At 53.5% G+C, this 26,149-nt stretch overlaps 2 protein-coding genes across 6 annotated transcripts in view; one reads left to right on the forward strand and one right to left on the reverse strand.

Moving 5' to 3' along the window:
* The first annotated feature begins 3,626 nt into the window (after nt 1–3,626).
* On the forward strand, nt 3,627–10,063 carry TIMM22 (translocase of inner mitochondrial membrane 22). Its single transcript, XM_008009747.3, has 4 exons — nt 3,627–3,912; nt 6,670–6,866; nt 7,432–7,504; nt 8,974–10,063. Exons 1-4 carry the CDS (start codon nt 3,675–3,677, stop codon nt 9,048–9,050), a joined length of 585 nt encoding a protein of 194 aa, XP_008007938.1. The 5' UTR covers nt 3,627–3,674; the 3' UTR covers nt 9,051–10,063.
* A 1,401-nt stretch (nt 10,064–11,464) lies between these two features.
* The window catches only part of ABR (ABR activator of RhoGEF and GTPase), a 231,408-nt gene continuing 216,723 nt past the window's right edge, over nt 11,465–26,149 (reverse strand). For all 5 annotated transcript variants that reach the window (XM_037987870.2, XM_037987871.2, XM_073023849.1 and 2 more), the window contains 7 exons: nt 20,581–20,640; nt 20,169–20,278; nt 19,358–19,497; nt 18,274–18,408; nt 17,224–17,329; nt 14,848–14,995; nt 11,465–14,207 (listed from right to left, as the gene is read on the reverse strand). In XM_037987870.2, the coding sequence (XP_037843798.2) occupies nt 14,118–14,207; nt 14,848–14,995; nt 17,224–17,329; nt 18,274–18,408; nt 19,358–19,497; nt 20,169–20,278; nt 20,581–20,640 (789 nt within the window). In that variant the 3' untranslated portion in view covers nt 11,465–14,117. The remainder of the gene's footprint in view (nt 14,208–14,847; nt 14,996–17,223; nt 17,330–18,273; nt 18,409–19,357; nt 19,498–20,168; nt 20,279–20,580; nt 20,641–26,149) is intronic.

Genomic DNA, 26,149 nt, shown 5'->3' on the forward strand with positions numbered 1-26,149 from the left:
CCTGAGGCAGGAGACTCACTTAAAGCTGGGAGGTGGAGATTGCAGTGAGCCGAGATCACACCATTGCACTCCAGCCTGGGCGACAGAGTGAGATTCCATCTCAGAAAAAAGAAAAAAAAAAAATGTGGTCCCCAACCAGCAGTAGCATCACCTGGGAAATCCAAAATTTACACACCCACCTCAGACCTTAGTCAGAAACTAACTCTGCACTCAGCAGCTTAACCACCTGGTTCTCAGTGATGGTTTGGGGCAGTCTCAGGGACCTGCAGGAAGCCCAGCCCTCGCCTGGCCAATACTCTATTTATGAAGATGAACAGATGATGCTGTTACATGACCGTCACTGTGGAGAGAGAAGGGAGGGACCGACGGTGCCCAGGGCTGGGCCTGGGGGACCCCAGCCTGGGGTGCTGTTTATCGCCGGCTGCCCATGCGACCCCACAACTCATGGCTGGAGGCCCCACGCCCCCTGCCTTGTTTCCATCTGCTGCAGCCAGCAGCGTCAAGCCTTATCCCATCTGTCACACCAGCCCAGACAATAAATGTCCTCTTGTGGGGAAAGTGACTTCAGAGAGAAAAGCTAAGAGCCACTCCACCCCCACATGAGCCTGTGCAGCTGTCTGGCCTCCATTTCTGCCAGGTAGGGTATTCCATCCTGATCTGGGGCAACGTGTCCCAAAAGTACGGCTTCCAGTAAGGCTCATTAGGTCCCACCCATTTCTTCTCTAGGTACCCAAAGACCCCTCCCCCCACTTTTTTTTTTTTTGAGACGGAGTCTCACTCTGTCTCCAGGCTGGAGTGCAGTGGTGCGATCTCAGCTCATTGCAAGCCTACGCCTCGTGGGTTCAAGCAATTCTCCTCCCTCAGCCTCCCGAGTAGCTGGGACTACAGGTGTACGGCCACCATGCCCAGCTAATTTTTGTATTTTTAGTAGAGACGGGGTTTCACCATGTTGGCCAGGCTGGTCTCTATCTCTTGACCTTGTGATCCGCCCGCTTCAGCCTCCCAAAGTGCTGGAATGACAGGCGTGAGCCCCCGCGCCCGGCCAATATTCTTAAGAGGACACTTCACTTCTTCTTACAACTCACACATATCTGTGAGGCTCCTGGGCTACGGAAGACCCCAGTCCTTTCGCAGCTCTTGATGGAAATTGTGTTTCAGCCTTCTGAATAAAATGACCACTGTTTACTTAGAGGAACCTTTTTTTTCTTTTTGACAGGGTCTGGTTCCATTACCACGCTGGAGTGCAGTGGCACGATCATGACCCACTGCAGTCTCAACCTTCCGGACTCAAGCAATTTTCCTGCCTCAGCCTCCCGAAGTGCTGGGATTACAGGTGTGAGCCACCATGCCCAGCAAAGGAATCTTTTTTGATCAACATCTTCTGAGAGCCCCTGGCCCAAGTAAGCAGATGCTTGCTATGGCACTGCCTTTGGGCCATTAGCAAAAAGTGGGCTTAAATGCCCAGAAGTGTTCCCAGGCCACATTTTGTTCATATCAGGAGTGCACAATGATGCCAAAGTGTTAGCATTCTTGGGACTGAAAACCTCCCTCCAACATCCCCTAAGATTTTTCTGGATACGACCAGAAATCCATTCCCAATTTCTCTGCCTCCAGGCCCCAGTTCTGGTTTCCTCGAAGAGAACGTGTTCTTATATGCTTGCAGTGCTGCGGTATAATGGCAAATGTTTAACAATAACAAAAAGGCCCTAACTGGCCAGGAGCGGTGACTCTCGCCTGCAATCCCAGCACTTTGGGAGGCCAAGGTGGGTGGATCACCTGAGGTCAGGAGTTCAAGACCAGCCTGACCAACATGGTGAAACCCTGTCTCTACTAAAAATACAAAAATTAGCCAGACATGGTGGCACGTGCCTGTAATCCCAGCTACTCAGTAGGCTGAGGGAGGAGAATCACTCAAACCTGGGAGGTGGAGGTTGCAGTGAGCCGAGATTGCACCACGGCACTCCAGCCTGGGTGACAAGAGCACGACAGTCTCAAAATAATAATTTAAAAAATTAAGGCAATACATTATCAGGAGTTTTTGAGCTGGTTAAGTACAGTTATTATTAAAAATTACATTCTTGGCTCATGCCTGTCGTCCCAGCACTTTGGGAGGCCGAGGCGGGTGGATCATGAGGTCAGGAGTTCAAGAGTAGCCTGGCAAACATGGTGAAATCCCATCTCTACTAAAAATACAAAAATTAGCCGGGCGTGGTGGCAGGTGCCTGTAATCCCAGCTACTGGGGAGCCTGAGGCAGAGAACTGTTTGAATCCAGGAGGTGGAGGTTGCAGTGAGCCGAGATTGTGCCACTGCACTCCAGCCTGGGTGGCAGAGCAAGACTCTGTCTCAAAAGAATAATTTTTAAAAGTAAGGCAATAAATTATCAGGAGTTTTTTAGCTGCTTGTTAAGCACGGTTATTAATAAAAATTACATTTTATACATTTATAATCAAATTATACTAAAAACAGGTAATGTGTGCTCAAGAACTCATCACCTCCTAAAAGTTTTACTACACCGTACTCCTATCTATGCTGCTGAGGTTATTTCCATAGATTGTATCTGTGTGATAGAAACATTGTCTAACCACGTGCTGCTGTGAGTCTTCCCAATTCTGACTGATGACCTCGCTTAGTAGTTTGAAATCAGCCATGATGGGGATATTGACACCACTCAAGCCAGCAAATGCTGTAAGTTAGGATTTTTTTTTTTTTTTTTAGACAGAGTCTTGCTCTTGTCGCCCAGGCTGGAGTGTGATGGCGCGATCTTGGCTCACTGCAACCTCCACCTCCCGGGTTTAAGCGATTCTCCTGTCTCAGCCTCCCAAGCAACTGAGATTACAGGCGCCTGCCATCATCTGGCTAATTTTTGTATTTTTAGTAGAGACGGGGTCTCCTGCCTCAGCCTCTCAAGTAGCTGGGAATACAGGCGTGCACCACCACGCCCAGCTAATTTTTGTTTTGTATTTTTAGTAGAGATGGGGTTTCACCATGTTGGTTAGGCTGGTCTCGAACTCCTGACCTCATGATCTACCGCTCTCGGCTCCCAAAGTGCTGGAAGACAGGCGTCAGCCCCCGCACCCGGTCCGCGCATTTCCAGCACACGTTCACGCGTTGTCTACAAAGCGTCCAGCCCTCACCGCACCTTCCGGGACCACAGGATTTAACGCCTCCACGCCCGATGACAGCAGGAGGCGGAAAGGGCAGCGAGAATGCTCGCGCGTCCCCTCCCGGCGATCCGGAGCACGGCAGCCCCGGAGCGCTCGGCCGCTCCTCGCTCCCCTCAGCAGCGCGTAGGAGCCCCGCGCGGGGCCGAGACGCGAGAGCACGCGCAACGCTTCCTGGGAAATGTAGTTGGATGTCGGATTGGAACTACAAATCTCTGTACTCACCGCGCTGCAGCCCCGATCGTGAGGGCGCTTTCTGGTGAATCTGAATCTCCTTTGTCTGTGACATGGGGAAAGCTGTTCAAGCCCAATTCCATTTTCACAAGAGGCTTTCTTTTTGGAAATACGATAGCGCTCCCGCTGATGTGCGCACGACGTCCCTTGCGGCCGCGGCTTCCTCTTGCTGCGAATCTGCCGTTGCCGACGGTGGCTAGTGTCAGGGCTCGCAGGGTGACGCTTGTCGAATCTGCTGCGGGGGGAAGGACGCGAGGGTTGCTTGGGCAGCGACTGTCATGGCGGCGGCCGCCCCTAATGCCGGGGCTTCGGCCCCTGAGGCAGCGGGTTCCGCCGAAGCTCCGCTGCAGTACAGCCTTCTCCTACAGTACCTGGTGGGTGACAAGCGTCAGCCCCGGCTCCTGGAGCCTGGGAGCCTGGGCGGGATCCCAAGTCCAGCCAAGAGTGAGGAGCAGAAGATGATCGAGAAGGTGATGGAAAGCTGTGCCTTCAAGGCTGCGCTGGCCTGCGTGGGAGGTGAGGCCGGGCGAGTGGGATCCTTGGGAGGCTGAGGGCCTGGACGGCAGTGGGGATCTCTGCAGAGAAGACCACGCGCCTGCGAGGCGAGGGACTGCGGGCCTTGACCTTGACCACACCCCCACCTCGTTCCGTGAACGTCACCTCTCCTGCCCCCTCAGCTCTGCTTTCTTGATGAAAATTGCATCAGAGGATCGGTGCTGTGGTTGGGGCCTAAAAAGTTATTACATGACATCCTGGCTAACACGGTGAAACCCTGTTTCTACTAAAAATATAAAAAATTAGCCGGGCATGGTGGCGGGCGCCTGTAGTCCCAGCTATGCGGAAGGCTGAGGCAGGAGAATCGCTTGAACCCAGGAGGCGGAGGTTGCAGTGAGCCGAGATAGCGCCATTGCACCCCAGCCTGGGCGACAGAGCGAGACTGCATCTCGAAAAGAAAAAAGTGATTACATGGGTGACTTCATTCATCCGTTCATTCCCTTGAATTCGCTCATTCTCTTAAATCCTTCAACAAATCGTTCCTAAGCAACTATCATGTGCCAGGAGAGAGAGACAAGAGCCTGGTCTTCACGGGGCCCGTATTATACGATGTGGAGAAGAATGTCCAGCAGGAACACTGCAGAGGAATGATGCAGACATATGGAAATGCACATGCAGACGGCGCTAGGGCAGCGGTTGCTTGAGGTTTGAAAAACTGAAAGACCACTGTGACTAGACAGCAGCGAGCAAGGAGAGACGAAGTCTGCACTTGTCCTTCTACGTTTCCCTTAAGCTTTTTGGAGTTTGAGAATGTACGGTATTCCTTCTGTGTGCAGGGTAAATAGGTTGGCTACATTTGCAGATGAGTTTAAGTCTCACTGAGAATGAAAGACATTTAAGAAATGAATGTAGTGAGAATGTCAATGAAAACAAGTGAAGTAGGAAGAAAGGTCTTTTTTTTTTTTTTGGTTGAGGAAGACCATAGGTGAGACTGGAGCTGCGTCTTTGAAGGATTGAGAAAATACAGGTAGGCGGGGTGGGTGCGGTGGCTCATTCCTGTATAATCCCAGCTCTTTGGGAGGCTGAGGCGGGTGGATCGCTTGATCCCAGGAGTTCGAGACCAGCCTGGCCAATATAGCGAAACCCCATCTTTACGAAAAATACAAAAATTAGCTGGTATGCACCTGAGAGCCCAGCTACTCGGGAGCCTGAGGCAGGAGGATCTCTCGAGCCCAGATGGTTGAGGCTGCAGTGAGCTGTGATCGAGTTACCGCACTCCAGCCTGGGTGACAGAGCAAGATCCTGTCTCAAAAAAAAAAAAAAAAAAAAGGGACCGGGCACAGTAGCTCATGCCTGTAATCCCAACGCTTTGGGAGGCCAAGGCAGGCGGATCACAAGGTCAAGAGGTCAAGACCATCCTAGCCAACATGGTGAAACCCCGTCTCTACTAAAAATACAAAAATTAGCTGGGCATGGTGGTGTGTGCCTGTAATCCCAGCTACTCGGGAGGCTGAGGCAGAAGAATGGCTTGAAACCAGGAGGTGGAGGTTGCAGTGAGCCAAGATCACGCCATTGCACTCCAGCCTGGCAACAGAGACTCCATCTCAAAAAAAAAAAAAAAGGAAGAAAATACACTTAGGCAAAGGAGAAATGTTATTTCAAGTTTGGGGTTGAGTCAGGGGGAGATTTGGGCGTTTTGCTTACAGGCATTAGGGCAGTAGTTGATGTTTTTTACAAAGAATAACAAGTGGTAATGAACATGGTGAATTAGGATAGAGTATGGTGAAGGAAAGAAAAATCTGTGGATGAGAAGGCCAGAGAGGAAGTTTGCGAGACTGAAGCTTCATGAGGGCATGGACTGGGTGTTTGCTCCTCACTCCGCCTGACCCTAATAAATCACTGATAGAGTTGTTGAAAGGATGAATGGGGTCTTCATAGTGCTCCACAGTTGAAGTGATGAAGGCCCCGGACTGGGGTGGTAATTGTGGACACAGGCAGGGATGGACTTGACTTGCAAAAGTAGGATGAAAGATTTTGCTGTGTTTCATGACTGACTGGTTATAGGAGGAAGTAAAGAAGCTGTCAGAGGTGCTCCTAGTGTTTGGAGATGGCATGACTGGAAGGAAGGAGCTGTAGGCCGGAAAGTCTGGAGGGGAGATGCCCATGATTGTATTGAACTCATATTGACCATGAAGCCATGAGAGGACATCCACATGGACATGTCCAGCTCAGGAAGGTCAGATGTGGAAAACAGTGTGGGATTTGCCATTAGGTAGCTGTGTGGCCTTGGGAGAAGTTGCTTAACCTCTCTGAGCCTCAGTTTATCTATAGAAAGGAGAGGCTAATAGCATCTGTCTCACTGGATTATTGTGAAGAATGAATGAGGCTGTGGCATATCTGGCATGTAGTGTTCAGTAAAGCATTACTGTGAATGTCACAGTGGCCAAGAGAGTGATTTGCAAAGCGGATAGCTGAACTTGAGGGTGACTAGTTTACATATGAGAGAGTGTAGAGAGAATAAGAGGGTTAAAGATGGAATCTTGAGAAATGTTAGGGAATGGAAGAAGAAATCCTAGAGGAGACAGAGAAGATGATGTCAGTCAGACAGACCCTGGATTGTGCAAAACTCTCCACCAGGCAAGTGGAGAGTTTGAGTGGCAAGAGGGGGTTGTCCTTTGCACCAGTGGTCATCCAAAAGTATGGCCCTTCCAGGATGATCCCAATACAGTAATCCAGAAAACATGCCAAAGACACCTTCATCTCTGTGTTTGCTTCTAGGATTTGTCTTAGGAGGTGCATTTGGGGTGTTTACCGCTGGCATCGATACGAACGTGGGCTTTGACCCGAAGGATCCTTACCGTACACCGACTGCGAAAGAAGTTCTGAAAGACATGGGGCAGAGAGGAATGTCCTATGCCAAAAATTTTGCCATTGTGGGAGCCATGTTTTCTTGTACTGAGTGTTTGGTAGAATCTGTAAGTGTCTCTGCCTTCTGAGAAATCCTTGCTGGGGCCGCCATTTCATGACTTTTAAAGAGAAACTGCTCTTTAAAAGTTATTTGAAAGTTGTTACTAGAAAGCAGATCAAAAGCATCAGATACGTTCTAGGTTGAACTTCCATAAAATAGTCCCTAATGCAGACTTTTTGTGTGTTTACAGTATGGGCTTGCATTATATTTTACTTTTTGTAGGCTAGAAGGTAGCTAATGATTTTAAACATGAGACTTACTGGAGAGCCCCTTGAAGAAATTTTGATTACATTTCAAATGCTGGACTTGGTTTCAGCACTCTGGTGCCACCTGCAGGAAGCATCTATGAACACATACTATATATATACACGTATATATACACATAGTATGTATATATACGTATATATACATATATACACACACGCTGTATACTTATGAACTGTATCTTTGAGAAAGATTAGGTTTCCTTTGGGTAGGGACTGAATGAGCTAACTAGCAACCCTGTGTATTCTTCCTTCATGGTCCCGCCTGGCTTGTTTCTTTGGCTCTAACCTGTACTTCTCCACCCACAGTACCGGGGAAAATCGGATTGGAAGAACAGTGTCATTAGTGGCTGCATCACTGGAGGAGCCATTGGTTTCAGAGGTTAGTAAACGGCTCTCGAATGCTTTTCCTTTGTGGCCTTGGACAACATGCTGAGGTTGTCATTTCCAAACACACAAGTGTTCCAGGGACACTTGATCTTCTTCCCCTCTGACAAATAAATCATGTTTGTTTCTGTGTTAACTCGGGTTTGGAAACTCGCTAGGATCTAGATTAGGGTTTCTCATCGTTGGCACTATTGACATTTTCGACCAGATGAGTCTTTGCTGGGATTGGGTCTGTTTTGTGCATTCTGAGATGTTTAGCAGTACCCCCGGCCTCTACTCATGAGATGCAAGCAGCACCCCCGTCAGTTGTAACTTTTTTTTTTTTTTTTTAAGAGACCGAATCTCACTCTGTTGCCCAGGCTGGAGTGCAGTGGCATGATGTTGGCTCACTGCAACCGCCACCTCCTGGGTTCAGGCGATTCCCCTACCTCAGCCTTCCAGGTAGCTGGGATTACAGGCACCTGCCACCACGCTCGGCTAATTTTTTTTTTTTTTTTTTTTGTATTTTTTAAGTAGAGACCGGATTTCACCTGGTCTCAAACTCCTGACCTCGTGATCTGCCTGCCTCAGTCTCCCAAAGTGCTGGGATTACAGGCATGAGCCACCACATGTGGCCAACATTTTTCTCAATAATTCTAGACAATTGTCTGTTTTAATTCTAGATAGAAATTATAACAGTAATATCTTTCTGCCCTCGGGGATTCTGATTTTTACCCATTGAATGCTAAGTACAGATATTCTAGAAATATTAGATTATCAGCTGTAAAAAAAAAAAAAAAAAAAAAAAAAGAAGAAAAAAACAATTTGCTGCCACTTCTCCCTGTTGGCATGTCCATTCAGAGTGTGGGGGAGGGCCCTGCTGACTTGACTTTCCTAGAAGCATCAGTGTTTTATCACTGGGTCGCTTTCCATCTGTCATGCCCTGACTTACCCAGAGCAAAAAGCTGGTTTTCTCATCTTCTGAGAGACAGGATGATTTGCTGTCATGAAACTGGTTTTGCTCCTCAGGCACCATTAATGACTGACCAAGTAACTTCTCTGCCGGTCGTCCCATGGTTCAGCTATGCCAGGGCCTCTCTGAGAAGCTCCGCTGTCTCAAGGACTGCTTTGATCACCTTCCCAGGAATTTATTCCATAAACAAATCAGGGTCAAGGCCATATGCTTTCATTTGATTCCAAGGGCTGCTTCTCTTAACCAGTTTCCTGCCTGTGATGGGCTGTTTCCCTAAGACTAGAAATACCCTTTGAAGGAGAAAAGCTAAACAAATGTAGTTAGATAAAGCACACTGGATTAGATCACATACACTGCTTCACTGATGTCTTCCGGAGGGATGATCGCTTGAATGACTCGCACTGCTTAAGCTTGTTTCATGGCACCTGAGGGTGTGCAGACATTCCACGAGTGCCTCCTCACCCAGCAGGTGTCACTCACCACAGGTCATGTTCTTTCTGTTTGTTTGACAGCTGGCTTAAAGGCTGGGGCCATTGGTTGTGGAGGTTTTGCTGCTTTCTCTGCTGCAATTGATTATTACCTCCGGTGAGAGTAACTGCCTGTGGGGAAGGACGATGCCAGCTCTCCAGAGCGAGCCCGGGCTGCTCTCTGGAGGACAGCTTCCGTACCACACCAGGGCCTGGCTTCAGGGCCCGAAGACATTCGTTTCCCCTCCTGTCACTGGTATTCTGAGGGAGCTGCCTGGCTTCTCTGCCTCCAGCCTTCGGGGAGCGACACTTGGCTGCTCCTGGACTCCAGCCAACCTTCACAGAGGATGTCCCGTGCCGGACTCTCTCAGAACAGATTGGGAGACAGGATGTTGACATATAGGAATTCAGCTCCACAAAGCTTCAGGCCTGACCACAGCTGGCCCTCTAGGTTGTTTGGTGGTGTGGGCACAGAGGTGGCAGTGTCTCCACAGGCACCCGGGAAGCTGTTCTACCTTGGAACTCCATGCAACTATCCGTCTCGAATACCAGGGCAGGGCAAGGCGGACTGATGCCGTCCAACCAATTATCTCACTTGTTTTGTGTTCTGCCATCCTTGTTTTTTTTAAAAAAATATACCCCCACCCCCCGCCGCACACACCTTACAGTTCAAAAGGTTGATTTCTATTTTCAAATTCCCTAATTCTAAAAACAGTGCCAGGTGGCCCACAGATACCATCTGAAGGGAAAGAATGGCAAAGCTCCGAGGAGGCTGGGGATGGGGAGGCTGAGGCAGGGTTGCTAGAGGACTGTGTCACCCTCACCAAGATCGTTACATCTGCCAGGGCCTGCCTCAAGAAGCCCAGCCCAGCCTCTTCCTGGGATGCACTGAAATCCCATCCATGAACTCATTGGGCCCTCCTGTGCTGGCCGAGAGGCACACACTGGCTTCACAGTGTGACTGCTGGACCAGGCTGAGCTCGAGGTCACACGTGAAGGGCCCTGCTGTGGTCATCTTGGTGACTCGGTCACAGCAGCTACTGGCCAAGATCAGATGTCGCTGAGGGGCAGTTCACCACCACCCTCGTTCTCCAGTGTCAGGGAAGTGTTTTAACATGTCGTGTTTTCCACTTGACCTTGTGGTATTTTTCTTGGACTAGTTGTGTGCCATGGGTTTAAAAAAAAAAAAAAAAGCCGTCTACAGTTGGGCTTCAGCACTGCTGCTGCTTTACCCTGGTGCTCTGCGGGGAAGACAGCACTGGTGGAGTCAGGCCTTTGCTCTTGGGAGGGGCGCAGGCAGGTAGCTTGGTGGGGGCCACACAATTCTGGGCACCTTCCGCCAGTGGTAACGAGTCTCCTTTTTCCTATAATACGGTGAATTCCTCTGCCCTTTCTTTTTCTGCCTCCTTCCTCATCTGCCCCGTCTTCTAGCCCACACACTCTTAACCAGAGTTCAGACTCAGCTTACATGGCCTGGTGGCCCAAGTGTGTGTGTGTACATGAGTGATGTCAAACCCAGCTGGTAACACCTTCCTTGGGTCATGTTTGCCATTTCCTTGGAATATGAGCTCCTGCTCAAGGCTCATGTCCTTTTACGGTGAATTCTATATAACGCCCCTCCCAGTCTCACAGCTAGGAGGCTTCATCACTACTAGGCCAGTTGGAGCATTCCCTAGAGCTCAGAACAAACTGTTTCCTCTACTGTCCCTAAATACAGGACACCTGCAGGCACTCTGAAGCAAGGGCAGACACTTCTACCTGGTACCTGTCAAAGTCCTAGGAGGCCTGGGATCTTCCATCTTTCAGTCTAGCACGTGGGAGCAAATGCAAGAAATGCTGCCTGGAAAGATGAGCTCCAGGGCTGTCAGTAGCCATCGGTTCCGTAAGCCAAGCATTGTCCACGCCGCCTATTCGCTCGAGAGATGAATAGTTTCCTGTTTTAGATAGCTGGGGAGCCAGTATGAGCTCATAAACCAAACAGCAATTTTCAGAGACATCTGTTCCTGATCTTCAGAATAAACTCAGTGTCCAGTTGCTTCGGCTGGTGGGAGCCAATATTCATGCCACTGGCTCACCCAAAGGGAGGGTAGGCCCTCGGAGACCCAGCTTCTCTGACAAGCAGATCAGACCAAAAGGCTGCCTCAAAGATGTGCCACTTGGAAGGAAAGTGTAGAGAAGCGTTTACATCAAAGAAGATGCTTCCTCTCCAGTGGACAACGTCATGCCACTTTGAAGGCACACCAATGGCCAGGTCCCGGGTGGGACATTTGTACTGTAGCAGCACATGGCAAAGGTGAGCCAGAAGCAGCCTGGATGCTGGCCGATCCGGAGGCCTTTCTGAAGAGCAAGGAGAGGGCTCAAGCCCACCTCCCCGCAGCTCTGCCCCAGCCCCCACGGGCCACAGGGAGGCTCAAGGGGAGTGAATTAGGTAAACAGATTCCTGGAAACTCGCATCTGGATGCAGCTGGAAGAGTTAAATATTTAGATTGGTGGCTTCCCTGGACCACTGCGAACACAAACATCCACACACCAGGGCTGAGTTTTGTGCAAATGTTGGGGCTTTGCCTTTTTTATTAACATTTTCCTCTCACGTGGTTTACATCAATTTATAATAATCTACATAAGTTGAAACAGAACATAGACAAAAAAATATATCCTTACCAACTTATTAAAGTCAGAGATTCATGACAGGCCCATCCTACCTGTGTATCAGCAGAACCTGGCAGCCATCAGCCACTGCCCCGCAAGGACAGGCAGACCGGGGCTCCTTAGCCTGACTCCTGCCGGGCACAGTGACTGCAGCTTCCAGGCTGCACAGTCCCTGCTCACAGGAGAACCCTTAGCGTGACTCCTGCCAGGTGCAGTGACTGGAGGTCCCAGGCTGCACAGTCCCTGGCTCCTGACTCCTGCCAGGTGCAATGACTGGAGGTCCCGGGCTGCACGGTCCCCGGCTCACAGGAGACCCCGCTGGGTGTTTGCTTGGTGCAGTTTAGTCCAGGTCTGGCACCTGACCCTCCCCGCTCTGGGGGTGGGATTTATAAATATGAGCCTTTGCGTTTCTCAGCCTTTGCAGCCTTCCCATAGCCTGTTCTCATATTGCCTCAGCAAGCTTGGGGCCGTGGGGCTCCCTGAGGCTGAGATGCGAAGGTGCCCAGTCTGGGCCGTGACTCACTCTGCTCCTTCCTGTCCATTGCTTTGGAAGCAAGCAGGAGCCTTCTGTGCCACACACCGACACTCGGATGCCAGGCAGGGACCGCAGGAAGGGCCAGGCGCTGGGTCTTTAGACTCAGTTTCGCTGCCTGTTCCAGGGAGCACGGGCTCCTTACAGGCAGTTGATGGTCAGGACTTCCTTCCTCTTGGGCATGTCTCCTCCGTGCACAGAATATTTACTGTTCTGCCCAAGGCAACAGGAGTAAATGGGATCAAAAAGGGCTCTGCCCCTCACTGAGCAAGTGCTACAGTGTTAGGGCCAGCACACCCTTCTTTAAGACTCAGCCCTGAGCACAAGAATGGGAACTGAGCTCCCCAGTCCTGAGGGCCCAGAAACGACGCTCTGCCACACAGAAGAGCCAGCAGCTTAACTGTGGCTGTAACTCAAGCCCCTGGAGCCGAGTCTGCTCTCCTAGGCTGAAGGCCCGAGGCTGGCAGCCACAGCTCGTATGGGAAACTGCGGTGGGAACACACCTCACTCCTTCCTAGTAAGTCTCCAAGTTGGGAATGGAAGCTTCAGGTCCCTACTCCCTGGCGGGTGCCTACAGCACCAACAAGGAGGCCCCAGCAGAACCCAGCCCCGAGAGGCAGCTGTCTGATTCCCCACTCTCCCCACAACTTCTGGAGTTCCCAGCGTTTACCCAAAAGGCTGCGTCCAGAAGCTGGGGTGGCACCACAATGGCTGGCCACTGTGGGCCTGTGCCTTTCCTTCCCAGGTCCTGAAGGACCCGTGGCAGTGCTTGGCTGTGGAGAGTGTGTAAAATCTAAGGCAAGAGTACCACGAGGTCCTGCGGTACCAGGGACCTCCTGGCTGCAACCTGCCTGCCTGGACACCTGCTTCAGCCACATCAGTCACCCTCCAGGAAGCCTGGCCCCACTCGAAAAGCCCCCACAACTCGCTCCTAAGAGCTGTCCCACCTGCAACCCGGGACACGCTGCGTGTACATTCCTCCCCCGTTCAGCCCGTCCCCGCCTGAGACCCGGGACACCCAGCGCTGCTTGTGCATTCCTCCCCACTTCAGCCCTTGGTGTTTTCTCAGCAGGCTGACTGCCCCCTCCCCCACTCTCTGCTGACCCTCTGGCTATCTCAATAGCAGGTCACTTGTGAGTCTTTACACTCAAAGGAAATAGAACAGCAGGGAAGGGAACTGAAAAGCAGTAGAAGAAACAGTCAGAGATGCCTCACTGATAGGCAGGAGGCTGAACAGGTAAACCCCAGAAGTGGAGATTCCCAAACGGAAAATTCCAGAAATGGGTGCTCCAGCTCTGTGCTAAGCTGGGGACGAGTGTGAGTGTATCTCCTTGTCCAGCATTTGCACAGGCAGCAAGGCAAAGCAGGTGTGCTCCCAAAGGCGGAGGTCGAGGAGAGGCCGGCAGCGGCAAACGGCAGCACCCAACAGGTCACCGCTGTCCCCGCCACCCGGGGCCTCTTCAGAGCTTTTGAGGTGATGGAGCGAAGACCGAGGGTGCACATGCATGCAGGCAGGCCGGGAAGGAAGAGCGGGTGGAGGAAGACGGGAGGCTGCCAGGAGACCGCCATCTGGGAGCAGGGCCAAGAGAGAAGCTGGCAGCAGTTACACAGCGCAAAATAAAAGGCCTTGGGCTGGACTCAGGAGGAAAGAAAGTGCTGGAGGAAATGAAAGAACAAAGCGGGCTGTCTGTGTGCCCACGCCGGGCCGATCACTACCTTTTCTGCATGACAAGTGTACATAAAACAATTCCCGAACAGCACGGAGCATCAGACACAACTAGAGGTACAGAGGGCAGGAGGTGGGATGCGGTGGTGAGGCTGGGGCTGGGCAGCCGGCTTTGTACAAGGTGGCACAAAAGACGGACGCATTCCAGTTCTTGGAAGCTGGCTTCCCTCGAGTCTGGAGTGCTGGGTTTGGGAGTTTTCTATTGCAGTCTTTCAAGTCTGGGTTGGGCCCCCGGCTGGAGGGGCTGGCTCCACCCCCTCCCGGGAGCCACCCTGCCTCGAGTTACACGTCGGTGGAGAAGTACAGTGTGTTCCGCTTGAGTTCTGCGAAGGAAATGGGGGGGTGCTGCAGGTAGTAGAGGAGGACCTGGACCTGTGGGGAGACAGGAAGGCAGAGGCTGGGCTCCCTGTCCTTGGCCGTGCGAGAAGACGTGGTCCTTGCTGGCTCCAGCCTGTGTTGCCCCTCCCACTCCCTAGACTGGCTCCGGCCACCTCCCCTTCCTGGGCAGTCCACGGGATTGCCTTTCTGCAGCCATGGAAGGCGCTACAGGGCAGAGGGTTGCGGGGGCCTGGGGCCACTTCCCCAACCTGGCCATAGGCTTCCGCTCTATCCTGAGGCGGCCACAGTCTGACCCCTGCTCTGGGTCTTGCAGGAATCCCAGGGAGGCCTCCTGCCCTTGGAAGCAACCTCAGAGCTTCCATGTATGAGGACAAGGACCCAGCATCTCCCCCACCCCCGGGCTTGCTTTCTGAGACCGAGGCCCTCCTGAGAATGCAGCCAGCATCTGGGACAGACATTCTCTGGGCCCTGGTCTAGGTTCACGCATTTGTTTTGGCCTGGGAGGGGCAGAAGTGTCTGCAGTCCTGCCTCCCTGGTGACACCCCATAGCCCATCAACCGAGCTTCCCATGAGGGAAGAGGCGTGGAGACTGAGCTGTTCTCCCTCCTCCTGAGGGGGCTTGTCTCACCCTCAGCCAGCCACGGGCCTGGGCGGTGCTGGGGGGCCGGGGTACCTGTGCCATGACGTCGTGGGACCAGATGTCGGCAGCCGAGGTGACGTGTGCTTTGCTCTCCACTTCTGAGGGTCTCAGTAACGTGGGTCCAAACACGGTAGCCAGGTTGTGAAGTGACATTTTGTTGATGGGCTCCTTCTCGGCAACCCTAAAAAGGAGAAGATTTCAGGGAAGAAAGAAGCCCTTTCTCCGCAGCCACTCGGACTCCGGGACACTTGGCCTTCGCTGTAGGAGCTCCTGAAGGACTCCTGGATGGGGGTCACCATCTCCCTCTCCTAGGAGTGGGGACCTCCCCCAGGGGAAGGGGACTCATCCAGGAGAGCAGGGCCCAGCCAGGCGCCGGGTTCTGTGCTGACATCTCCAGCTGCTGGGCCCTCCCGAACTGACGGTGGACTGCCAGAGCAGCTCCCTGGCCTGAGAGCAAGTGCTGCTCTAAAAACTTCCCCTGTACCAGCTCACACTCGAGGCAGTCCTTTGAGATGAATACGATTATCATTATCCCCATTGTTTAGATGAAGAAACCCAAGTAAGGAAGGGGTGACTTGCCCAAGGTCACACAGCTAGCAAGTGGTAGAGCTGGGATCTGAACGCAGGTGGCTGCCTCCAGGACCTATGCTTTTAACCGCTCTGTCCTTTACTCCTGTGCTAAGTGGTCCAAAGGAAGAGTCAAGCTGGGTGAGGCAGGGGAGAAAGGTAGGCAGGGCCTGGAGCCCAGCAGGAGTCGTTAGCTAGACCTGGGGCTCTGCCAGCTGTGCTGGGCCAGGAGCAACCCTACTTCCAGATGAGCCAGGGACTGCCCCCATGCCTTTCCGGTCCATCTCGTGGGACCCAGGGCTGCCCCCTGTGCCTCTCCGTCTGCCTCGTGGGACCCAGGGCTGTCCTCCCTCCGGATCCCCCCCTGCTTCTCTTGCTCAACAGGCCAGATGCTCTGCGATGCTTCCCTGGGGTAACAGCAGGAGCTGCCATCAGGGCTGGTGTCCAGGCAGGCCCAGGGTCAGCAAACACATCAGAGGGGCTCTGGTTCTCCTTCAGTCTCAGAAAATGTTTCTGGGCTGAGACCCACCCAGCCTAAGCAGTGCCTCTCACCCCTCTCCATACCATCATTCCCACCCTCCAGGCAGGAGCTGTGGCCGCGCCTGCTTTGGAAACGCAAACAAACACTGTGATGCCAACAAGCAGCTGTGCAGCGGGGCCAGCCCCTCACCACACGCGCGCACACGGCCCAGCCAGGGGCCCAGATGTGGGAACAGACTGTGCCCAGTTCCCAGGGTGGAAGTCGAATGAATTTTCCCTTCCCACTCCTCCCCATAAGGCTTGCCAAACGCTTTCGGAATTGGTCAGGGCTCTAGTCCTGGCCAAACCAGAGGAAAAATGTTTCATGATGGGAAAAACAAGACGCCAGCCCCGGGCGCATCCAGGTCTCCGCTGGCTCTCCCGAGCCTGGCCTGGCTAAGCTGCAGCAGGGGGCCTGGCCCTGAGTTGGGGCTGAGCTCAGGGAGGAACTGTTCTGCAGAGCAGTCTGAGGGGCTCCCTGGTCCTGGCGTGCAGGTGGGTTAAAGGGACGCCCAGGGACCACCTCCCCACACAAGCCTGAGGACCTCTACAGGGCCACTTTCAGTTCTAAACTTTGCTATGGGTACAACCAACCTTAGCCACTCTTGGTTGGACCTGTCTAGAAAGGGTGGTGGGAGGGCAAGAAAGGTCTGAATTTAGGATCTGGAAGTTGAGGGCTCTAAGGACAGATCTGCTACTAACCCGAGCAAGTCTCTGCCTGGTGTGGGGACTCAGTTTCCCTATGTCAAGTGAGGTATGGGCCAAGACCAGTGAGTTTCACCCCTGTTTTGACTGTGGCCCACAATACAGCCCGTTGTAACAGTCCACACGCCTCCAGGTAACTGAACAGCAGCACCTGCACTCAAGGCTTGCAGTGTATCCTACTGCTCTCCGTTCCCCACTTCATTTGGAAAAGGCTACACTGGTTAAATGAATCACCAGCCCTACTGCTGTCCATTCCCCACTTCATTCAGAAAAGGCTACACTGGTTAAATGAACCACCAGTAGATCAGGACTCACTGATTATAAAACCTGCCTGCAGTCCTAATACTATCTGTTCTTCACTTACAGAAGGTTGAATGGACTCAGTGAACCACTGGTAGGTCAAGGACCCATTGATTATAAAACCTGCCTGCAGTCCTGAGCATTCTGTAGTCAATATTTGAGGTTACTACTCGTTACGGGACCCAAATATTTCTCAACACAGAAAAACGTGAGTGCAAGAACTTGGAGAGCAAACTCTCACCCCCCACAGACAGCCCAACAGAGGCAGCGCCCACGCGGAGAGACTGAGGAGGTGGGGCCGGGGCCCCTCCCTGTTACCTTTTCAAGTGTTCCAGCAGGAAGAGGAAGGTGATGAGGTTGGGGTCGGGCAGGGAGCGGAGCAGGTGCATCATGCAGTTTTCCTTGGCGGCAGGATCTGACAGGGCTGTGGGAGAGAAGGGCCAGTGCGGCGTTCAGCTCCAGGGGCTCCCCACCGGAGCCCCTGTGGTCATGAGGCTGTGGGCCCCTGCAGGAGACCCCAGGCTTCCAGGCGTTTGGGGAGCAGATCCCACAGGGGAGGGCCTCGTGTCTGGGTGGGCTATTAGCAGCTGCTTCCTCCAGGAGGCCTCACCATGACTGGTAACTCAGCCAGGAGGCCGGCTGGTGGGAGCAGACCCCCTTCCTGCAGCCGACTGCATGGGCCTGGGCGCTGGGGCATCCCGGGTCTCCTAATAGGACACCCCCTGGTCTGTGTGGCTAAAGATGAAGCCAGTAGGGACGTATCCTGCCAGTGGTGGATTCTGTTTCTCCGCCCTCTCTGCTGCTGGCGTGTGGGTGTGAGAACCTTCCGCTGGGGGGCTGAAGCTCTGGTCTGCCCCAGGAGAAGAAAAGGCTGAAGGGATGCCCTTGGGGCTGGGTTTGGCCCAGGTGGGTGGAGGCAGAAGGCCTGCTGGCTGGGGCCCTCAGCAGAGGTGACAGGACGGTGTGTGGTCTCGCTGGAAGGCTCAGCACAACCAGTCTCAAGTACCCTCTGGCTTGAACCAGCCTCCTCCTTGGCTCTGGGATGCCAGCCTCTGGCCACTCGCCTCAGGGCAGTCTTCCCTGGATGCTCGAGCTTGCGAGCAAGAGGCCAATGTCCAAATAGGAAGCAGAGGGGGCTGCCCATGGGGACATCAGGGGCAAGAGGCAGGCCAGAAAGGGCCCAGTGTCTGCACCAGGTCCTAGCAGGCCACACCTCACCCTCGGGCCCCTCAGCCACAGGCCCCAGTGCACTGGAAAGGTCAGCCAGCAAAGGAAGCCACAGATATTTCTCCTGCTGATTACTTCTCTGGGCAGGGAGTCCTGGCTCAGTCCGGCCCAGCCCAGCCCTAGGAGCCCTCAGGGCCTCACCGATGCCCTCCATGAAGGCTGGGTAGAGTCGGTCCGTGAGGAGGGGCTCAGGCAGTTCCCGGAAGTAGAGCTTGAGCGTGCCGGCGATGGCATTGATGTCCATGTCGCTCAGCATCAGCAGGATGTCCTTGTTATCTGCAGGGGTGGGGCCAAGGTCAGGCAGCCTTAGCTGGGCCGACAGCCCTGTTCCATGCCCCACCCACTCCATCTCTGGTTCTGGTCTCCCCCGGAAAGGCAGGACGTAGAGAATGCCCACAGGTGTCTGTGGGTCGGGGTCGGGGGAACGGGGAGACAGCCTGGGGCCATCTGCTGTGGCTGCTCGGGAGAGGGTGTCTGGGGAGTGAAATTCATCACCCAGAGTTCAGAGCCACATTCATACCGTGCGGCCTGCACCTGCCTTCCAACGGGAACCTCCCCATCGCTAAGCCCCTCTCTAGAAGGCACTGCACGCTTTTCACACGTAAAAGCACGTTCCCACAAAGCCTCAGTTTCTAGGCTGCACAGAGGAGCCAAGGCCAGCAAGTTCCCAGGCCCCAGCCGGTCCTCCCCTCCAGGCTCCCTACAGATTCATCCTGCCTGGTCAGTGCAGGTTTCTTGAAAATTGGGTATGTGGTTGCTGCAGCATGAACCAGCAGGAGCAGGAAGGAGAAACCAGAAAGGTCAGGCCTCACCATGGTGGACTATGCAGAGGCAGTGCTGCCCCGGCGGGGACTTGGGGCCCTGGAGACAGCAGGTGCAGGCTCAAAGCTCTTTCCCTGAGATTCACTAGGCACCCAGGAACTAGCAAGAAAGCCAGCCACGCAGACTCTGGTTAGACCTGAGTTTAAGTCCAGAACCAAAACCCACAAGTTGGGTCATCCTGGGCAAGCAAATCAGCCCTTCTGAGTTTCTGCAGTTCCTTACCTGCAGCAACAGACAAGAGATTCGCGGGGAGGGGATTACATGAGAAAATGCAGAAAAAGCACCTGCCACAGGGACTCTGAAGCAGACCAAGGCTTCTCTCCAGGAAGGCTCCTGGTTCTCCCGAGCTCTCCCATCCATCCCACCAGCCTGCACCCACCCCGGCTGGGCCTTCCAGACTCACTGGCATCGAAGACGGCTTTGAGCGCCTGGATGTCCGTGGCCACGCCTGATATCCGGTAGATGCCAACCTCCTCGATGCCCCTCTTCTCCACCTCCTCCACGCACTGCCGGACGATGTAGGGCACCTTGGAGCGTTCCCGCCTGGGGTGGGGCGTGAGGATGGGTGGAGGGCGGCCCCCATGACAACTCTCCCGTAGCAACCCCCACCCAGCACATCTGCCCCCTGGAGAGCTTCTAGCCTTTGGAATGGAGAGCTGGGGCAGAGGGGTGGGGAGGGCAAGAAAAGGGCAGAGAAAGAGGCCACCGCACCCCACCCTAGCCTGCCCACCCGCGGCCTGCCTGTGGAGGGGCAGCAAAGGACGTGGGCAAGACGCTTGGGAACTTGGGACGGTCAGGCCGAGACTCTAGGGAAAGAACGCCCCCCAGATTCAGACACTTGTAGGAGGCCCAGCAGGCAGCCCACACGAGGAGGTGGGTCAGGCCTGAGACAAGGGGCTGGGGTGGTGATGAACTGGGGGATGCGTGCCCTTTCCCGAGGGGCAGCCAGTCCCTGTTGGTGCCGAGCCCAAACGTGGGCCCCCGGCTGACAAAGCTTCCCTCTTATTACGAGGAGCAGATGATCTGGGATCTCACAAGACACCTTCCAGCATTTCAGTGCCGGCTCACGTGCTTCTAAAGCGACTGATTAGGTGCCAGGACGGGCCTAGGTGGGGAGGGCCAGGGGCCCAGGTTGGTGGGGAGGGCCGGGGGCCCAGGTTGGCGGGGACCAGGGGCACCGACGCCAGGACTGGGAGACCAGAGGCAGCACCTACTTGGTCACCACGCTGATCTTCACACCGAAGACACCGGTCTGCTTTTTGGACGGGGTCCTCTTCAGGCTCATATCTCGGCTGGTGAATTTCATGGAAAATTCCACTTTGATCTGGTTGGGGGGTGAGGCAGGTACAAGTTCCCCAGGGCGTGAGTGCCCGAGGAATGCCCCCAAAACACAGGGGTCCCCTCCCCAAGACTGCAAACGAGGGCTGGCTTACACCCAGGGCTCCCTCAACACCTGCAGAATAGTGGCGGGCAGGGTGTGGGCAGGAGGGGAGGGGGGGCTGGGCTGCGGGGAGGTCCAGGCGACACAGCAGCCCCAGGAGCGGCCAGAGGGCCGGGCTGCCCACCCGCTGCACAGATGTTCCACCTCCCGGCTCACCCGGTTGATCGTTCCCATCCCCGGCTCACCCCGTTCATCTCAATCACGTCCGTGTGCCAGTTCTTGGTCTCCACAGTTTGTGGGTCCAGCTGCAGAGAGAGAATGTGGGTGAGGGAGGTGCCCACTTGGAGGCCAAGCCAGAGCTCTCCCCGTGGGTCAGCACTGCTCAGAGCCAGCGACAGTCAGGAAGGCGACGTGAGCAGCTGGGATAAGCTGATGTCTACCTGGAAATCAACCCTTCGGGGGGCCCTAGCCCCCAGGCCCCTGTGGCCGCCGTGAGGGAGGCGGGGCACACCCTGTTAGGCACTCCTGCCCGTGACACCTTATTCACTCGTGACTGCCAGTCTGGGATATGCGTATTATTACCCCATTTCACAGATGCAGAAACTGAGGTGCACAAAAGGTAAGCACCTGATTAGGAGGTGCTGGAGCCCATCAGGAGGGAACTGGCCTATCCAAGAGTCAGGAGCCCATGCTCAGGAGGCTGCCTGGGTGTGAATCCCGGCAAGTTTTAAACTCACTAAGCCTCAGTTTTTCCATCTGCACACGGGAGCCAGCAACAGAACCTGCCTCCCTGGGATTGCTGTGAAGATTCTGGGAGACAACTTGGGTCGAGCTGTTGGCTCCCAAATAAGCAAATCCTCCATAGGGGAAGTCCCCAGGCTTGGGCTGGAGCCCAGGGAGGTGCGGACCCTCCCTGGGTCAGGGGAGGTCAGAGGCACCCCTCACACAGGACTGTTCCACGTTCTGTTTCTGTAACTCAGGGGCCTTCGAGCGTGTCTGCCTGTGCACCTGTGAACTAATTCTGAGCAAATATGTGCCCTAGCACATTCTTAAGTCAACATCTGAACATTTCCAAGTTTAAATAGTTGCAAAGAGTATGATTTCCAGAATCATGTCAATATTGCCATCCTAAAATAAGTGTTACAGCGTTCCTTCCCGTGGATTCAGTGGGATCTAAATACCCCAGCGACGTGATACCCGCACTCATCCATTTAAAAACTACACAAGGCCAGGTGCAGTGGCTCACGCCTGTTATCCCAGCACTTTGGGAGGCCGAGGCGGGCGGATTACGAGGTCAGGAGATCGAGATCATCCTGGCTAACACAGTGAAACTCCATCTCTACTAAAAATACAAAAAATTAGCCGGCGTGATGGAGGGGGCCTGTAATCTCAGCTTCTCGGGAAGCTGAGGCAGGAGAATGGCGTGAACCCAGGAGGCGGAGCTTGCAGTAAGCGGAGATCGCGCCACTGCACTCCAGCCTGGGCGACAGAGCGAGACTCCGTCTCAAAAAAAAAAAAACTACATGAACAAGCTCTTCTTTCCCTCACAGAGCTCCTGGATCTTCTCTCCTTGAATTTGTTTCTATTCTATTCCCCTAAAGAATGTTGTCCTAGTTTATATTTTTATATTTTCAAGTCCTTTATTCACCATTATATTTTGCTTCCACAAAAAAATCTGTATACATTGAAAACAAAAATTTCCAGAGATCACAAGGTTCCAAATATTCAAAATATATTCAGGATTAGTTAGTACCATGATTGGCAGTAGACAATCAAAAAGACGGCCAGGCGCGGTGGCTCACGCCTGTAATCTCAGCACTTTGGGAGGCTGAGGTGGGTGGATCACCTGAGCTCAGGAGTTCGAGACCAGTCTGGCCAACATGGCAAAACCCTGTCTCTACTAAAAGTACGATAATTAGCTGGATGTGGTGGCAGGCACTGTAGTCCAAGCTACTATTTGGGAGGCTGAGATGGGAGAATTACTTGAACCTGGGAGGTAGAGGTTGCAGTGAGCCAAGATCGAACCACTGCACTCCAGCCTGGGTGGCAAAGTGAGACCCTGTCTCAAAAAAATAATAATAATAAAATAAAATAAGCCTACACATTATACATTTTATTTATTTTTTTGAGACAGAGTTTTGCTCTTCTTGCCCAGGCTGAAGTGCAGTGGCGTGATCTCGGCTCACGGCAACCTCCACCTCCCAGGTTCAAGCGATTCTCCTGCCTCAGCCTCCCGAGTAGCTGGAATTACAGGCGCCCACCACCACGCCTGGCTAATTTTTTTGTCTTTTTAGCAGAGACAGGGTTTCTCCATGTTGGTCAGGATGATCTCGAACTCCCGACCTCAGGTGATTTACCCACCTTGGCCTCCCAAAGTGCTGGGATTACAGGTGTGAACCACCATGCCCGGCCTCATTATACATTTTCATAAATATTAAGTAGCAAAGTAACTTTTTGGTGGAATTCTCTCTCAATGAGATGGGCAGAACATTTTTTTAGTTCACGTATCTATATATTATTTTTTGCTAGAGTGAAATGAGGTTCAGCATCAATTCTGTTCATATTTCTGGTTTTGTTGTAAAACATGCAGGTGCAGTGGCTTCCAGCTACAGGATCGCTTGAGCCCAGGAGTTCGAGACCAACCTGAGCAACGTAGGACCGTGTCTCTAAAATGAGCAAAAAATATGTGAACAGTGAAACAGTTCGTTCACATAAAGAAGTAGATGAGGTCAAAAAGAGTCTTATTACAGCCGTGTTACACCATTCTTTAACCTCTTTCCATGCTATCCGCCTTAAATCGCATATATATCTATCACTGAAAATTACTTGAAATGATCTCTCAGTTGAAAATTAAGTCCTCCATCAGTTTTGTGGAAGGCAAAGAACTGGATACCACCTGACTTTTGAAAAGTTGTAAGTGGCCACTAGAGTCTTTTACTTTCTGAGCACCAACCCCAATTTTTTTTTTTTTTTTTTTTTTTTTTTTTTTTTTTTTTTTTTTTTTTTTTTTTTGAGAGAGTCTTGCTCTGTCTCCCAGGCTGGAGTGCAGTGGTGCAGTCTTAGCTCATTGCAACCTCTGCCTCCCGGGTTCAAGCGATTCTCCTGCCTCAGCCTCCCGAGTAGCTGGGATTACAGGTGCCTGCCACCACGCCCGGCTAATTTTGTATATGTAGTGGAGATGGGGTTTCACCATGTTGGCCAGGCTGGTCTCGAGCTGCTGACCTCAGGTGATCCACCCGCCTCAGCCTACCAAAGTGCTGGGATTACGGTGTGACCTGCTGTGCCTGGCCACTACCCCAACATTTCTAAAAGCCCCTCTGTTCCTCACCCAGGAGGCCTGGGCACCCTGGGCCCAGCCCCCACAGCGAGCCTCGGCCTCTCCTCTGCAGAGGACAGGATGGCGAGATGCCGGCTCTCGGGCAGATGGCATTCTGGCAACAGCACCTATGTGGCAGCTGAGGATCTGCAAACTGATTTCCTTAAAACTCTCCTGCCCACGTCACCCTCAGAACGTCTCTGTGCACTCTGAGGTGTGTGCGTGCCACGGTTTCAACACTGTTGCTATAACAGGCCACCGTCATCACGGAAAGGAAACTGGATCTGGGTCAGCCTTGGGCTTCCTGCCGCTCGATGTAGGTCCTTCCCACATCTTCTATCACCCACACACCGGCTGGGGACAGGTGGTACCCAAGCCTCTGACGGGGTCTGGGTCTGCACTTGGTTTGCCCTGAGCCCTGCATTTGGGGCCAGCGGTGGCCCAGGCCCTGTCTTTGGCTGTTCCCTGCCCAGAGGAGGGATGGAACCCAGAACAGGAGACAGAAAAAGTCAGGCATGTGCAGAGAACCAAGCGCCCCTCAGGGAGAACCACTGCTCCGAGCACCTCTTCACACACGGGAAGTGTGAGGCCGCCACGTGCCCGGCTGGAGGGAAGAGTCCTGCAGGGTCTCAAAGGAAGCCCCACCTCTGGCCTCGCTTTCCCGAAACCTCTCTCCCCTCTAAGCTGCTTTTGTTCTTTGCAAACCCTCCTGGACCACACAGGCTGTCCCTCGTAGTTCCTTCATCTCATCTGGACATGGGGCCGGGCCTGGGTCTGTCCCCAGCTCTGTCCCCCAGCAGTGGTGGAGGGATCAAATGCTCTTTGTCAACTGAGATGCTACCCTTAAGAGAAACATTCTGGAATGGCCATGCCCTCTTACATTTCTTTCTTTTTTGAGACGGAGTTCCGCTCTTGTTGCCCAGGCTGGAGTGCAATGGTGCGATCTTGGCTCACTGCAACCTCTCAGGTTCAACCAATTCTTCTGCCTCAGCCTCCCAAGTAGCTGGGACTATAGGCACGTACCACCACACCTGGCTAATTTTTGTATTTTTTAGTAGAGACAGGGTTTCGCCACGCTGGCCGGGCTGGTTGCAAACTCCTGACATCAAATGATCCACCCACCTTGGCCTCCCAAAGTGCTGGGATTACAGGTGTAAGCCACCACGCCTGGCCAATTTTTGTATTTTTAGTAGAGATGGGGTTTCACCATGTTGCCCAGGCTGGTCCTGAACTCCTGACCTCAGGTGGTCCGCCTGCCTCGGCCTCCCAAAGTGCTGGGATGACAGGTGTGAGCCACCATGCCCGGCCTGTATTTATTTATTTTTCTAGAGATATGGTCTCGCTATGCCGTCCGGGCTGCTATGTTGTCCTGGGCTCCAGTGACCCTCCTGCCTCGGCCTCCTGAAGAGCTGGCATTACAGGTGTGCACCACTGTGTGGGTTCTCATTTTTTAATTGGCACATTAAAGTTTTACGTATTTGTGGGGCACAGTTTGATGTTTTGAGACCACCCCTTCTGGAGGCAGGTCTCTCCACACATCAGCATAAGCCTCAGGCCGATTCCACGGCACCTGGTCGGATTCACCCCAGAGCCCCTCCTCGGCCCCAGCTTCCCACGACCGGCAGCTTCTACAGGAAGCTGAGCCAAGGGTCCTTCCCGAGTCTCAGAGGGGGACCTGGACACAGCCTGGTAGGGGCAGTATGCAGCATTCAGAGGCAGGCTGATCCGAGTCTTCCGTTCAACCGTGTGTACTTGGGCAAGGCCTTTCACCTCCGTGAACTTCGATTTCCTTGTTGAGGTGTCCACACCTGCCTCACAGGGTTGTTACGGAAAAGAGAGCAACGGACGTATCTTGAGCCTTTCCTGCAAGTGTGACACTGACGAATCCTCTACACACAGCATCTCCGTTCGTCATCATAGCAAACGTGTGCGGTTTAAGCTCTCGTGGCTGCTCCCGTCTCACAGATGAGGACGCTGCGGCTTAACGAGAGCGAGGAATTTACCCAGAGAACATCTAGGAAGTGAGAGCTGGGGTTCAAAATCAAGGCCCCCAGCATCCTCTCTGCTGAAACTGCAGAATGTGTGAAGTCCATGACTGGCAGCTGCTATAACTGCTGCTTCCTCAGAAAGGCGACTTCGGGCCTCCCGGTGTGTATCCTGACCTGGTGGGCAAGACCTGGGTGCTGGGAGGGCACCTCCAGTATAGCCCTCCCACTGCCTCACGCCCGTCACTTCCGCCCCAGCTGCCAGGTTCAACCCCGTGTTCTCCTGGGAGCATCTGACCCAGGACTGCAACTCCTGATGCTAAGGCCCAGTTCTTGCCTCACCTCCTCCAGAGAGCCTTCTCGGAGAGCCCCAGGTCACGGTGGGAACCTTTGGGTCCTCTCTGCCTTCCTGCTCCGCTAAGATCTGCCCCTCTGCAGCCTCCCAGGCTATACCTGCTGCCGTCTCACACACTCCAGTCCCTTCTGAGGCCAGGCCTGGGTCACGGGCAGTTT

This window comes from Chlorocebus sabaeus, chromosome 16 (assembly GCF_047675955.1).
Source record: "Chlorocebus sabaeus isolate Y175 chromosome 16, mChlSab1.0.hap1, whole genome shotgun sequence".
Taxonomy (NCBI): domain Eukaryota; kingdom Metazoa; phylum Chordata; class Mammalia; order Primates; family Cercopithecidae; genus Chlorocebus; species Chlorocebus sabaeus.

Excerpts from the sequence above, each read along its gene's own strand:
- TIMM22 (XM_008009747.3), top strand. The coding sequence starts at position 3,675 with ATGGCGGCGGCCGCCCCTAATGCCGGGGCTTCGGCCCCTGAGGCAGCG. Across the intron at positions 3,913-6,669 it reads TGCGCTGGCCTGCGTGGGAG|GATTTGTCTTAGGAGGTGCA; the intron begins GTGAGGCCGGGC and ends GTTTGCTTCTAG. Across the intron at positions 7,505-8,973 it reads AGGAGCCATTGGTTTCAGAG|CTGGCTTAAAGGCTGGGGCC; the intron begins GTTAGTAAACGG and ends TTTGTTTGACAG.